The sequence below is a fragment of the Pseudopodoces humilis genome, chromosome 2, assembly GCF_049639895.1.
Source record: "Pseudopodoces humilis isolate 2021_Gansu_Grassland_sample_001 chromosome 2, ASM4963989v1, whole genome shotgun sequence".
Classification (NCBI taxonomy): domain Eukaryota; kingdom Metazoa; phylum Chordata; class Aves; order Passeriformes; family Paridae; genus Pseudopodoces; species Pseudopodoces humilis.
Window position 1 is genome coordinate 8,731,032 of NC_142201.1, and position 14,945 is coordinate 8,745,976.

General features: G+C 36.2%; 1 protein-coding gene across 1 annotated transcript in view; it reads left to right on the forward strand.

Moving 5' to 3' along the window:
• Positions 1–14,945, forward strand: part of CFAP47 (cilia and flagella associated protein 47) — a 260,715-nt gene that overhangs the window by 241,492 nt on the left and 4,278 nt on the right. Inside the window, exon 63 of the mRNA XM_088051635.1 lies at positions 9,484–9,652. Within this exon, the coding sequence (XP_087907761.1) occupies positions 9,484–9,652 (169 nt within the window). The remainder of the gene's footprint in view (positions 1–9,483; positions 9,653–14,945) is intronic.

Consider the following 14,945-nt stretch of genomic DNA (forward strand, 5'->3'; position numbering starts at 1 on the left):
CAGACACATCACTGAGATGCAGCTATTTAATCATTATTTTCAAGAGCTGCATTGTTTTAGTAACAAATGTGATTTTGAATCTTTGTTGTAGAAAACAGAAGCGTTCTACATTTAGGCTTTGGCTTAAGAGAAAATCTGTGGAGTAGATCCAGATGTTTATGTTATGTCTTTTTTTGCCCTAAAAAGCCTTGAGAGGATGTTAAAATGTGTAATACAATATCAAGGAAAATGTTTTGTGATATTAAAGGCTCACTAGTAAAGCTTTAAAATCTAGTGCTTTTACTAATAGATTTTTTTCAAAGTACTTTATGCTTACACCAAGTTAAAAACATTCCCTCACATTGTGCTTTAAAAAAATTTAAACATGCTGTTCTTTTTAAAGTACTCCTGTTGTATTATGTAAGTGTGCTATGAATTCATCTCTATTTCCACTTGATAAAATGGTATAATTTTTCAGTATTTTGTTACTCTTTTTTTATTGAAGTCCTGTAGAAACTTCTGTTAATATATGATTTTTACATATTTCAGTTATCTTCCCAGTTTCACAATGTTATAGCAAACTTAAAATGTCATTTATATACAGCAGTAAGTCAAGGAATAAATTGTGTGATAATGATAGATAAATTTTAAAATATTAAACAGGGAATCTGAATTAATCATAATGTTTATAATCCATGTAGTTTATGGAAGTTTTAAAGTTTCTTTTCTTTTAAATTAACTCTTTTTACTATATATCTAGAAAGTGTGCCAGTTATGCAGATTGACACTTTCATTGTGGATACATCCTTTGGTTTCATCCTCATCAGGAAGTATATTTGGTTATAACTGTTTTTTTTAAGGTTATTTCCAAAAGCTGTGTCTCTAAGATGGACAGTTGTTCCAGGTTTTAGATATCTGTCAGTAATGTTAATTATTGAGAACTCTGACAAAGGCTTCTATCACAGTGTTCAAGTTAACAGCTTCAATAGAATGGCTGTTTCAGGAAAAAAAAGTGAAGCAATTTCTCTGTCAATACTGTAATCTCCTGGTAGGTGTTTGATAGTAGTGAAGATACCTGATGCTCTCCAGAAAGGTGTTATAAAACCTGAGCCATTACAGTTATATAAAGGAAGAGCTGTGATGGAAGATAGATTCTCTTTTGCCCTACTTTATTTTATATAGCAAATGTCCCCCCCATACATTTCAAATTCAAAATGTAATGTTTGCATGTACTAAAAAAGCTCTGTGTTATAAACAGTACCGGGAACTCCACTCATTAAGCTGCTGTCTTAGTTTAGGGTCTTAAAGGTGCAGAACTTAATATATAACATAAACCAGGCAATTGGGGATACCAGTATCATAAAGTCACCCCAGGACAGGTGCATTGGGAAGAGCACTGCCAGCAGGTCAGGGATGTGATCCTGCCCCTCTGCTGAGCCCTGTGAGGATCTCCTGGAGTGCTGTGTCCAGCTCTGGGCTCCTCAGGACAGGAGAGACACGGAGCTCCTGGAGCAGATCCAGCAGAGGGTGACAGAAGATGGAGGGACTGGAGCATCTCAGTGAGGAAAGGCTGAGGGAGCTGGGCCTGTTCAGCCTCGAGAAGAGAGGGCTGAGAGGGGCCCTCATGCCTGTGTGTCAGTGTCTGCAGGGAGGGGACAGGGGATGGAGCAGGCTCTGCTCCCTGCTCCCAGCAATGGGACAGGAGGAATGGGCAGGAACTGATGGCCAGGAAGTTCCACCTGAACATGAGGAAGAATTTCTTTCCTGTTTAATGACAAAACACTGGAACAGATTGCCCAGAGAGGCTGTAGAGTCTCCCTTGCTGGAGACAATCCAAGAAATGTCTGGACATAATCCTGTGCCATGTGTGCCCTGGGGTGATGCCACTTGAGCAGGGAAGCTGGATCTGGTGGCCCACTGTCGTCCCTTCCAACCTGACCCATTCTGTGATTCTGTGAACTGCCCCATAAGTTATGTATTACTTTATTTTACCTGGGATTTGCTTGGGAGATTTTGGTGGTAGAGGTTTTGTATAGAAAGAGAATACTCAGCCAAGCAACACATAGTATAATGTACCTGCAGATTAAAAGCAATTACATAAGAAAAACACATATTACAGGGTAATTTAATGCTTGAACAACTCAAATTATTTAAATTAAAAATAAGACAATGAAATATTAAAACATGCTTTAAAAATTTTGAATAGGATACAAAGTGTCATCCTATAGATCTTCCCTGAAAAAAAATGATCTGCCCTTTGGAATTTTCTTAGTAATCAATTAGCAGCACAATCTGTAGGGAATCAGTTCTGCTACTTTAAGAGAGATGGGGTTTTTTCTCCTTGCATATATAGATACTTGATATCTTCTTTTCTTATGCTGGAGAGTGCATGGCACTGCTGCCTTGGGAGTAACTGTGGGGGAAAGAGGTGTATTTCTGAGTAACCTGCTAGGGTGGGTCTCTGCAGATGTGTCTTTTTTCTCCTGCTACTGCCAGGAGAGAGAGGTTGCACAGCATCACTGAGAACACCTCTGCATCTTTTTGAGCTAACAGGGTGCATAGTGATGCAACAAATAGTATTTGAGAACCACAGGCCCTAAAAAAAGCTCAGGATCTTATTAAGAACAATTTAGGATTCTTGTATGTATATTAAATATATATATATACACCACATTGAATGAGGATCTTCAGTGCTCCACAATAAACCTATGAGATCAATGGGTTTAGCTTTCCTTTACTTTACAGCTAATGAAACTCAAATGTGGCCTTCCTTAAATTCCACATTCCTCCATTCCCTCCCCCCAAATCCTGTGTATACAGGATATTTCAGAATGAATTAGTGATTTTGGTGTAGTTTCTTCAGGAAGGATGATCAGTTACAAATGGAAGGTCATTACTGCACTCTTCACAATGATCTGCAATAATGAAAGCTCCAGAAGTTCATGAAAGTATATAATGCACCCTTTCAATACATTTAAATTTCACACAATTAGGAATAGCCCAATATCTGCTCCAGAAAATAATGAAAGATATTGTGAATGCAGATAAACAGTTTTATTGCATGAAGAAAACAAATGTGTTTTTTAAAACTGTATGCACCTATGTCAGTTGAGATAGAGTAGACTGATATTTTACTTTCAGCCTTAAAAATTCCAAAGGGGCATGTAGTTGAAGGGTTTCTTGCATTGGTATTAAACTTGAGTAGAGTCAAATCAGCAGATTTCACTTCCTTAATAAGAAAAAATCCACCACTTCTCAACATTCATGGATGACCTTTTTTGGGTTTTATCATAAATGTGGGTTTAATTCAACACCAGCTGAAATCATTGGCAGAATTTCCACTGGAGTAATTTGTTTTAGTACAGACTTCTAATGTTTGAGATAATATTAGTGCTTGTTTTAATACCAAATGCATTATTGAATGTCAATGTTTAACAGAATGACAGCAGTGTTAACAAAAAAGGATATGATATTATCCTTGGAAATAAAACTTATAGAAATGTATTTTATATCTATCTTAAATTATTGGTCTATTATTTTATGTTGAAATCTGTAATTGAGACATAAAAACTCTCAAAGTGATACTTTGCTTAAGAAAACCAGCCATTTCTATATTTGGCATACTGAAGATAATGTATTTTTAATCAATTCAGTTTGGGATCAGGACATTTGTATTAATACAGAAGTGGGTTTTGGAGTTTATTTACTGCTCTATCTTCCTGTACAGAGTTATTTTGATGGTTGGATTTATTTCTTCACATTAAAATACCGATGCCCAGCTACAGCAGAATGCTACCTTTTGTTTTCCAGGGCAAATACTTCATTAGCCAACATGAGATGTGTAGGATAGGTAAGTAGGTAGGTAGACAGGTAGGTAGGTAGGTAGGTAGATGATAGATAGATAGATAGATAGATAGATAGATAGATAGATAGATAGATAGATAGAGATTTGTGAGATTTATGAGCACTACATTCACTTGGAAATATTTTATAAACTAAACTACATTTGAAGGTTTAGTGAATTCTCTCCTGTTTGTTCTTTCTGCTTCTTCCTCATACACAGAAATTCCTTTCACCAATTTATTTATCTTTCCATGTACCTTTTAGTGATTGTTACAATCATCCATGGCTTCCCATATACAGAAGAACTTTTTCCATCCTGCCCTGTCACTCCAATTCTATGTTTATTGCAAGCAGGATATTTGTTACATTAAGGAAACTTCTTGGATAAACTCAAGCTGTACCTCTGAAAAATGCACCTGTTGTCACAAAAGCAAGCAGCCTCGTGCTGATACGATCTCCACAGAGGGACATCTGCAAAATCCAAGGCTCCAGCTGATTATGGAAACAGAGCTAGAATAAAGAGGAAAAAATCCCCAAACTGGTGGGCTGGGGAGATGTGAATAAAGATGAAATTAGGCTTTAAAATGACTGCATGTGCAGATTTAGTTTTCTTAACCTACTTTTCATTTGAAATTTTCCTTATTTCTTCTATGCACATTTCCTAGTGCATAGAGTAAATGTTCAATTAAAAACATTCCTTGGTCACACAAAATTAATTTTAATTCTGAGGAATTAGTGGGCAACACATTTTGTTTCTGTACCCTCCCTTAATCTGAAGGGAAAAGAAAACAAAAAGTTTACAGTTCCAGTTACTCTAATTACTGCTGTATTTCATTAGAACTAGCACGATCCAGGATTAAGTATGCTACAAGAAAATGCATTTGGTAAATCCTCAGTTCATGCATCCTCTCCTTGACTCTTTCACACATTGCTGTGTATATTACAGACCTGGATTCCTCTGCCAATCTGAGGAGCAGTTCTGAAAATTCTACCACTAATCTAAAGATGTAATTAAAATACTTCATCTTAGCACTTCCCACACAGTGGCAGCTGCAAAACACAAATGTTGACTGGGCTGCATTTTTTGGATCCTGAATGGAGACTAATGGCAAATATTGATAATGTAAACATTCAGCAAACCTTTCAAAACATCATGATCATCCTTCCTAACAATACAATACTTGGCATGTCACACGTTTAGCCAGGACCTGTATCCAGTCATCAGTCAGTCTGTAAATACAGCACCCCTGGGTAGAGCAGGGATGAGACAGAAATCATCTTGTGAAGATAAAACCTCTAACTCCTGCTTTGGTTTTACAACAAGAGCACAACAAAAAGTCATCTTAGGGCTGGTAAAGCATTCCCTGACAGGCATTTGTCATGCAGTGTTTGCTCATGGTTTTTGAAAGTCTTTTAATTCTAAAGCAGCTTTCCCAAAGCCACAGAAGCGATAGCCTGAGTTCTAAAACTTTTCTGATGTCCAGAGTTCAGGATTTAGAGTGGTCAATTAAACCAGAGTTTGGGTATGAAACATAACCAACTTTTATAAATAATAATGAGTTACTAATTTATTTTTCCATGGTAATTTTTTTATGTTGATAAGAAATTATCTAAATCATACCAAGTATCACTATTAATTCTGTAGAATTTGAAAAATGCATACAGTTTTAAGGCCTTAACTGTGCAGTAACTAAAATTTCTTGTGTCATCTAACAGATGCAATTTTAACTAAAAATTACAAGAAACACAATTAGTTACAATTAACCATTGCTTGAACCACTTGACCTAAAATTGTAAACATTTTCATATCCCTTTTTTCTTGAAACAGTTATGTACTTTACAGATTAAGACATTTTGTTACTCTTCTTAACAAAAAATACCCAAGCATTTGATCAAAAGGACTATGTGCTGTTATTTTTATGCATAGGTTTTCAAAATGCTGAATTTTGTGAAGGAATACATTTCTCCAGGAATGATCTACTGCTTCAGTAGTTTTGGGAAGAGAAACATTAAACCTATTTTGAGCCTTAATTTAATAAAATATAATAAATATTTTCAGTTTTGATGAGTATTTTGTTAAGATTTGGAGTATGATCTCTACAGGAATATAAATTTTAAGTTCTTTAGTTGAAGATGTAAGCTGCTATTATTTTTTAGTTAATAATTTGAAAATTGTGTAGCATGAGAACACTGATAAGCATAGACTTCTATTTAAGGACAAGATTAAAGAAGTAATTATAAAAATGTCCACTAAAGACCAGCTCAGTTTCCTCTTTTCCAGGTTGCCATGCTTTGATCGTCCAATTATTATTTAAATTCAGATTAGTGTTTACTCTTGTTCATTATTTCAGTAAGGACAGAGTTCATGTTTTCTGATGTCAGTATCAAATGAGGAGAGGAGTTAAGGAAAGACAGATGGGAAAACACATTTACTTTCTTTGGTTTGCAAGGCCCTTGCCCTTACATTTTCTAATTCATTTGTGCTTGGTTCACAGGTGTTTTCAAAACTCTACACAAAATTAAGCTTTATAAAGTTTGTTAATATCTGCCACCCTTCTTGAAAAAGTGCAGACTGCCTCACAACCGACCTTCCTGGCTGAGAAACAACAAGCCAAACATTGACTGCAGAGCTGTTTCACCTGAAGGAGGAATCAAAAAGGAGGAATTAAATTTTAATAATTTAAAAAAAACCTCATAATTATTAATTTTTAATTATACACTAAATATACAGACATAGAAAATGATAATGTCTGAAGTTGAGGTGCTGTTCTGGGAATTTCATATCCATATTTCTCTTTATTATAAAAGATGAGAAAGCAATTCACTTATGCTTGTGAGGTACCCAGCATGCCAGTTCATCTCCCTAATGCGAACAGCAGTGAAAGAGCTGCTTGTTTTGTCTCAGGGGCCATCTTTAGCTTTATTTTTAAAACAATGCAAGATTTATTAGTAAAAGGTTTCTGCTTCTGATTATGTTTAATTTTTTAATTGTTGTTTTTTGTACCATCTTCATCAGAATCCCTGCTGGCCTATCATATTATGTCTATACATTTAATTTGTCAGGATTTCTGTTTTCCTTACTTGGACATATTTTCTACTCTGAGAAACATTTTGCATCCAGTAGACATCTTGACTCTTTTGTTAAAACTGACAGGCTTTAGGAAGAGGGAGGTTTTAGCTGTGATTAGATGTGTTCATGCAAGATTGTATGCATTTATGTTTTTTACTTAACATGAAAAAAGTTATAACTGCCTCTGGTACCTTGTGATAATTTTATTTAAAGCTTTTTTATTATTTTTTTCTTTCCATTTTTCTTTATGAAAATTAAAATCTGACAAGGGTGATGTCATAACATTATTTTTCTCTGACTTGGTAAATATCTTGTGAGTAATACAGATGAGTTTTTTGACATATTTCACTTTAAACTGTCTGGTCCCCTTGTCTGGACAAAATCTGCAGCTTTTTCTCCTCTGTGTTTTCTGACTGTTTTGATGTCTCTGAAAAACTCCAAAACAAGCTACTGTTGCATAACTCCCTGCTAAGAGGCAATTTCTGCAGGAATGAAATTTGTATTTTCCTGTGTCTGCTGTGTAAGCAGCCTGTCCCCTGCCTCATCTCCCCTGGCATTTCATCATCACATCTGCACTGCAAGTCGTGTTCTTGGTGTCTTACAGAGACCAAGCACTTACTAGGAGCTGGCATCTCAAACTATTCACTGGAAAACAGACCAAGCATGGGAAATACAGAAAGGGCTGCCCTAAAATGTTTCTGAATCTACTCAACAGAGCAGTGATTCTGGAAACGAAGATCTGTGTCCAGGTTGTTTTCAGAATGAGGGTTTGAATATTTATCTCAGTCATTTTTTGATGAGTGCTTTACTTGGCTGCTCAGTCTAGATCCGTCACTTCTTTTTGATCCCATGTCTGCTGTCTGTGTGTAGTAGGTGTGCTCTGGGCATGCACAGCTGAACATTCCTTGTGGGAAACAAAGATGTGAAAATTCAAGGTTTATCTGGCACATGGATGGGAGCTCAGGCCCAGCAGGATTAGTGCTGATGGATGGCCCAGGGCTATAAATTCAGCGGCACAGCTTTAGGCAACACAAAAAGAGGTTTTTAGCATAAGCTTGATGTCAAGACTGGGAGACTGGAAATGTAGTTTCAGACATTCAGTATTTTTGCCCACCTTGCTGTTACCTAAAGGAAAAGCTGGGCTCAATCTGCTGCTGCACCCAATTCTACCTGCACTGCTAAATATCAGTTAATTTTTTTTGGAGGCAACAGAAGCTTTTTGGTTTCTGTTTTCTGCACTCTCACTGTTTGTTTCTATAAACTGGTGGCGTGACCTTTTTTCATGAGAGCATTTTGAATATAGTTCAACCTTTCATGAGAACATTTTGCAAAAGAAGGCTATTTTTATACAAAATGACATTGGCCCGGCGTGCCACCCACAGGATAGAGCTTGCCCAGGAAATGTGGAACATTTCCGCAGAGATATGACTTGCCATAAAATATTAAATTTCTTTGTGGTATTTTCTTTGAAAAGTGTTATTTCTGGTGTGTCAGTCCATGAATAAACAGATTTGAACAGCTTTTCTTTGAGATGCTGTTAGCTTTTCATTCTTCAGGTTTTATCAACAGAAAATGTGTTCCCTCTAAGCATGTACGAGACTTGCCCTGCTGTACGGTGTCAAGGTGTTGTGGATTAATTTTTGACCGTCCCATAGTATTTCTACTTTCAATTTCCTGTGTTCTCCTTCTGTCCAGAGAGTGATAGAATTGTCCTCAGCAACACAAATAAAGACTAAAAGGAGAATGCCTCACCAGAAAATACAAAAATGTACATTCTTTTCATGCTGAGAATGTTTATGGCAAGGAGTCCCTGAAGAATTGTGATGGACAAGCTTTAGTTTGGGACTGGTCTAAGATTGTTTTATAGTGCTCAGCCACTGTCTTTACCAGGACTAGGGATTTTCTTTGGGTCCAACAGCACTGCTATGAACCAAAGTATTAGACAAGATCTGCAGTGCCTGTGACAGAAACTGAGATAAGAGATACACAATATTTTCAATAGAGGAACTTGATTATGTTACTGCAAAATCTTAAAATGTTCAGTTTATGGGATATGAAAAATGTGAAAACAGTGATAAAAATTATTATTTTTCATATTTTCATTTCAAGGCTTTCAGAACTCTGCCCTAGTCTTGTAACACTCTGCTAGAATGCAAATTCAGTTCTAGTCATAAACCTTAATAAAATGGGTAGCTTGTCAGTTTTATTTGATTAGAGATTGGAAAAGGGAGTACTTTTAATAGGAAGAATGGATTTTCATTCTGATTTGGAATTTACTTCTATCACTATTATGATATCTCTACAAGTCAATTTTTTTTTTCAGTGACAAATGCTATCATTATTCCATGGTTATTATAATATTTATAATAGCATGTAAATGTGTTTGAAATGGAATACCAATATGCAGGTCCCTGTGTATAAATAAAGAATTACTACAGAATAATTGTTCTGTAAGAATGCAGTTAATATTCCATATTCATTCCCTGCCATATTTCCCGAGCCATGCCACATGGTGGCCTAGGCATTAGATGAGAGCTGAATTCTGTTCAGATGCTGTAAAAGGCACAAGAGGCTCCTGTGCTTTTCTGCAGGTACCCAGAGCCATTCACCGCACGCTTCCTGGCGGGCAGCGATCCCGATTTCCTTGTGATGCCGCAAGCTGGAGAGCTCCTCCCAGCAGGCACTGTGGGAACCCATATAACAGTGGGATACAAGCCAAGGATGTATGGCAGGAAGCACACAGCGACGCTGGTCATCGAGGTAAGCCTTCCCCAGGCAATCCACACCTTCATCAGCGCCAGCAGGAAGGGAAATCCTGCACCAGAGAGCAGCACTGGCGCACATCCAGTGCACGTTTTTGCTACTCCTCACAATGGACAAAACTAAATTTGGAGAATTGACTGATGACAAGCTGGAAAAACATCCTGTCTTTTTACACTGTATTATAATTTCTACATTATCCTTTTGCCATCGGCACCAGAGGCAGATAATTAATCTTGATACATTTGCCCCAACTCCATAGACAACATGACTTCCACAGAGAATCAAAATAATCCTGTTAAGAACTGGTGGAGAATATAAAAGTAATTGAAGATGTGAAGCCTAGGTTATTGATTTCAATTGTATTATACATTTTATATGATCAAAGGCTCCAAGAAGGCAGGTGCCAAAGTGTGGAAGAGAGAATTTCAGAGCACAAAGCCAGGAATAATTCTTTTGAAGCAAGATGCAAAACAAACACAAACATTATTTGCAACCAAGTAGCCTGTGTAAGTGTGAAGGTCAGGAAACATTTGAAGACGTGTTCTTTCAGCAGTAAAAATGCTCTCAGAAACCAATTTTCAAGTTATTTTTTGGAAGGAATCTGTTGAAAACACACAGCAGGGACAAACACCCCACATTCTGCATGAATCATGGTTTGTACTTTCAGTCTATTCACTGCATGCTGGTAGTGTTTTCAGGCTACTATATTAGAATTGAAATGGCAATATTGATTTACGAAATAAGATGGTCAAAATGACATTGATAAAAAGATGCATGGCAAATCACTACAGTGTTTTATCTCTGTCAGTGACAACTTCTGTAACAGTGAATAAGAAATTCAAATCCTGGGAAAAAAAAGGTTCTTCAATCCCTCCTACTTGTTTTCTTTTACTGTATTAGATGTTTGATTAATATAATCTCTTTACATGAACACCAGTGATGCTTATCACTCTTCCATTTGAAAAATAAGCTTACTGAATATATTTTGTGATATTTTGTGTTTACACAGTGCTGCAGCTATAGAGCTCAGAAACTTCCAATGAAGTTTTGGAACTGAACTCCTGTTTTGAGGCATGGCACATACAAATGCACTAGCTATGCTTGTCCTTGGCTTAGCTTTCATAACTAACATGGAGATTCAACCATAAATCTGTCTGAAATGGCACAAACACAATGATCAAAGGTTATTAGCTTTTTAAGAACTCAGGAAGTAATCCAGAATTTCCTTTTAGGAATTTATCAGTATCACTGGCCTGTGTCTAATTGGATTTTTAAGCTGCATGCACTCACACCTCAGTCTCTCTGGTTATGATCTAGGCAGACAGCTCTTTACATCTCCACCTTTGGTACTGTGTGTGGCTGCAGTAAGTCAGTCATTCATATATATTACATATATATAAATCAGATCACATCTTGTTATATCAATTCCTGGACATGAAAAAATGCATCAAGGATATTGATGCTCATAAGCACAATATAAGTCCATCACAATCAGTTAGAGATGTTTCTAACATTCTTACTCAAATTGCAGAATTAAGTGGTTTCAGTAATGTTTTGATGAGGCTTGTGTTCTCTTTGTTCTTTTTGGAAGCCCTTTTTTGTACTCCAGCCTTCCCCCTTCCTGCTCCACACAATCTTTAATTCCTGCAGTTCTGATGGAAGGCAGAGCATCTGTGGCTGTGTGTGATTCAGCTGCTGCTCTCTCTGCACTGACCCAAAATAAGGTTTGATGACATGTTGAGAATACCTGATACTCATTTCTGCCTTTTGTGTTTGTTGAAATCATTTTCATTAGTGACCTGAGGGAGACAGACTTAGTTAGATATATTAAATAAAAGCAGTATTAAATCATTCTTATTTGGGGAATAACAATGGAGGTGGTGAAATGCAATTAGTGTTTGACCTAACACTGAAGAATCTTTCTTGCATGTATCCTCTCTAGCCAATATATTGGCTGAGGCTTTGGGCTATTTTTAGAAATGTTGAAGAAGCTTCTTTTCTTTTGCAGTGCTTCTCTTCTGCTGCTTCTGCTGTAATAAAGGATTACACTACTCTTGCTTTAAAATGCCTTTTGCATTTCCAAGGGTAAAGTTATAGTCCTAACACTAACATATTTCTATTATTAAATTCTTTGAACAGTGAGTAGCAGATTTGTAATTTTTGTGTATTTCAATGAACAGTGACAATTAAGCTGTAAAGTAGCAGAGATAGCAGTGTAAGTTCTTTGGTTTATTTTCATCATAAAAATTATGTTGTAAAGGAAAATGGGAGGTTAGGATTATGGAGAAAGATCCTATGGTCATCTTTTTCTCATTTGTTTTAAACGTTAAACACAAATATTGTATGTATTTTTTTTTGTTTTATTACCCTGCTGAGAACCCAGTGCTGTAAATCTAATTAGCATTAACATATATGTAACAGTCTGTCTCTACCAGAACTTAGCATCTGCATTTTGTTAAATGAATCTATATATATATATTTAATTGAAATCATGTTGACTAGGTTATATTTCTGCACACAAATCAGGTACTTTGTGGGATATGGTATGGATTCTTTGAGACTTAATATTCATGAATACTTACAGTAGATTTTATTAATGACAGAAAAACCTTAATTACTTTGCTGAAGCGGTTAAAGTTCTTTAACCATCATTAAAACTTCCGTTCTCAGTCAACTCCATATGAAAACAGTTGAAGTTAGATAATTATTTAAATAGCTGCTAGGAATCTTAATTTTGCAGAAGTGACATAGACAATTACTTTAAAGTTTTATGTAGATCAAAGAATGAACTATTACAAAAAGACAGTAAGGAAAATAATCATGCTTGTTTCTTTGGAAAAGCTTGTAGCTTTGAATGGGGACATCACAACTTAATTGAGGTACAGGTAAGAAACAGTGAAACTGTGCCTGAACAGCATTTTTAAAGAGGTAATTTTCCATAATCAAAATTCTAAATTTAGAATTGCCTTCATAAACAGTGCAGTTCTGGCTGAAAAAAAAAATATCCCTAATCTAAATAAGTGAAGAGAGCACACTTTTTAGATAAGTTGTAAAGTGCTGTGAGGACAGAAGGGACTTCCTGAGCCACAGTGACATCCCAGAGATGTGCCAGTCAGGCTGAACAGAAAACCAGCAGAGCTGAGGGATGTCAAGGTGCAGCTGGGGCAGGAATCATGGCCAGACACGAGGTGGAGCAGCCAGGATGCTGGAAATCCTTGGCAAGGGGCATATTCCTATTAATTTCCTTTCACTGTGCTGAATTCAGCTGGAGACCAGAGCAATTGCTTTGTAATTCATGTGTGAGACTTCTGAGATATTCTAAAGCAGAAGGTACACACAATAAGTCTTAAATGATAAAATAGGTGTCAGAGTGAAGCAGATTGCAGGTAACATTATCAAGCCCTCCAGAAGTCAGGTTTGTGCACCTTTATTACTGAATAATCACTAACTTAGCCTATGGAAGATAGCATATCAAAACCATTTGTCATGCTGTTCTGCAAATAAATGATGCAGTGTGCCAGCCACAGTACCCAGGTGTGGCTTCTCTAAACTTATCTATGCAAACTTGCATATCTTAGCAGCAAACAGTACTGTTACATATTCAGTAGCTTGCTGAAACTGCCTTATTCCTGGTGGATTTCTTAATTACCATAGTTTAATGCTATTTTAAATTGTATCTCATGAAAAGAATGAGCAAGGAAAAATGTAACTAACTTACTAGAATAATTGAAATGGTTTCCCATTAAATAAGATGGTGTTGGCTTGAGTTTCATGATTAGAAGCAGAGTGCAGAATCAGTACTCAACATTTTTGATTCACAGGCATGGGGAAAGGTTGCTTTGCTTATTGAGACTCATAGTTCTGGTAATGGCAAAAGGGGACAATAATGTGGGAACCATTGCTGTAAAAGGGTATTCAGAATGTTGTCAGTCCTGGAGGATTTTGATTGTATAATGTCTAAGCAATGTTGTGAAACACACAATATTTGAAGTGCAGACATCAATTAAGTTTTAATTATATCTGGAAATGTTCTTCAAGCTAAGGAAAATATTCCTATCCATCTTCTTCATTAAAAATTGGCCAGAGCCTGGATTGGCATTTGTCTGCTTGTGGGAGATGGTTTTTCTTGCTTGGGTTTTTTCCCCTTCTTTCCTTCTCTTATGAAACCATCATTGTCTTGATCCATGAGATTTCTTGCCTTTGCTCTTCCTGTACACAATTCATAAAGATTTGCTTTAATTTCATTCTGTATGCACTGATTGTAATTGTAACTTTTTTTGTTTGTGTAACAAAACATTGAAGTATAAATTAATGGCCAGGAGTTATTTGATGCAGTGCCTGTAATTTCCTGTGGTTTAACTTTTTAGGAAGTCTTGCAAATTTTATTTTGATTTTTCTGAGTTAACACTATTTGGAAACTAACTGGAATACAATATTCCTTGAAATTCTTTGCTCCCAATCCACTTTCCTAACACAGATTGCTTTGGCAATTATTTACCATGTACTTCAGTAGCACTTCCAGCCTGTAGTGAACACCCATGGATAATCTGTGTTTTGCAAATTAATCCTATGAATCAGGAGGCATCAGTAAAAATGGGCTGAATACCAAGCAAATAGACTTTTATATAAATTATGTGGTGACTGTTACCAACATTGGCTATTGGCTGAATAGGTTGCTTCATGAGCATTACTCACTCAGCCATCAAGATGATTGAATGACTTACTTGAATAACTTACGTTATTTAATAAGAAGTGTCAGTGTGTGTCTCATTTTTTAATTATTAAAAACATTTTTCAGAGAGAATTAGTTCAGTAGATGGCCATTAATCCAGTCAGGTGAGCTAAATTATTACTCTCTTCACATTTTGATTCAGGAATATTGAGATTTTGAAAAAAGAAAGTCATTCATTTCAACAAGAAATCCTCCCTCAGATTGTCAAGGACTTTCAGGATGTGATCTGGTCTTTCTTCTTAAATTGTGTGTGAAATAAGCCTAGATATGCATCACAGGAACCTGAATTCTTAACTACCTAAGTTTATATCAGATATATCTTCTTAACAGAGATTCTCTTTTGTAGTTCTGTTCTAGTCATAGTACAGATTTGATACCTTCATCTTTACACTTTGTTACTACCAGAGCTAGTATTGAAATTATTCCAAATTTGATACAATAAACTGCATTGTCTTAAAAATAGGAAGAAGAGTTGCTCTGATTTGAGAAATTTTGGCCTGCTTTTGAGGCAAGTAGATACTGCTTGTAAATCAAATATTCTATCATAATTCTATGGTC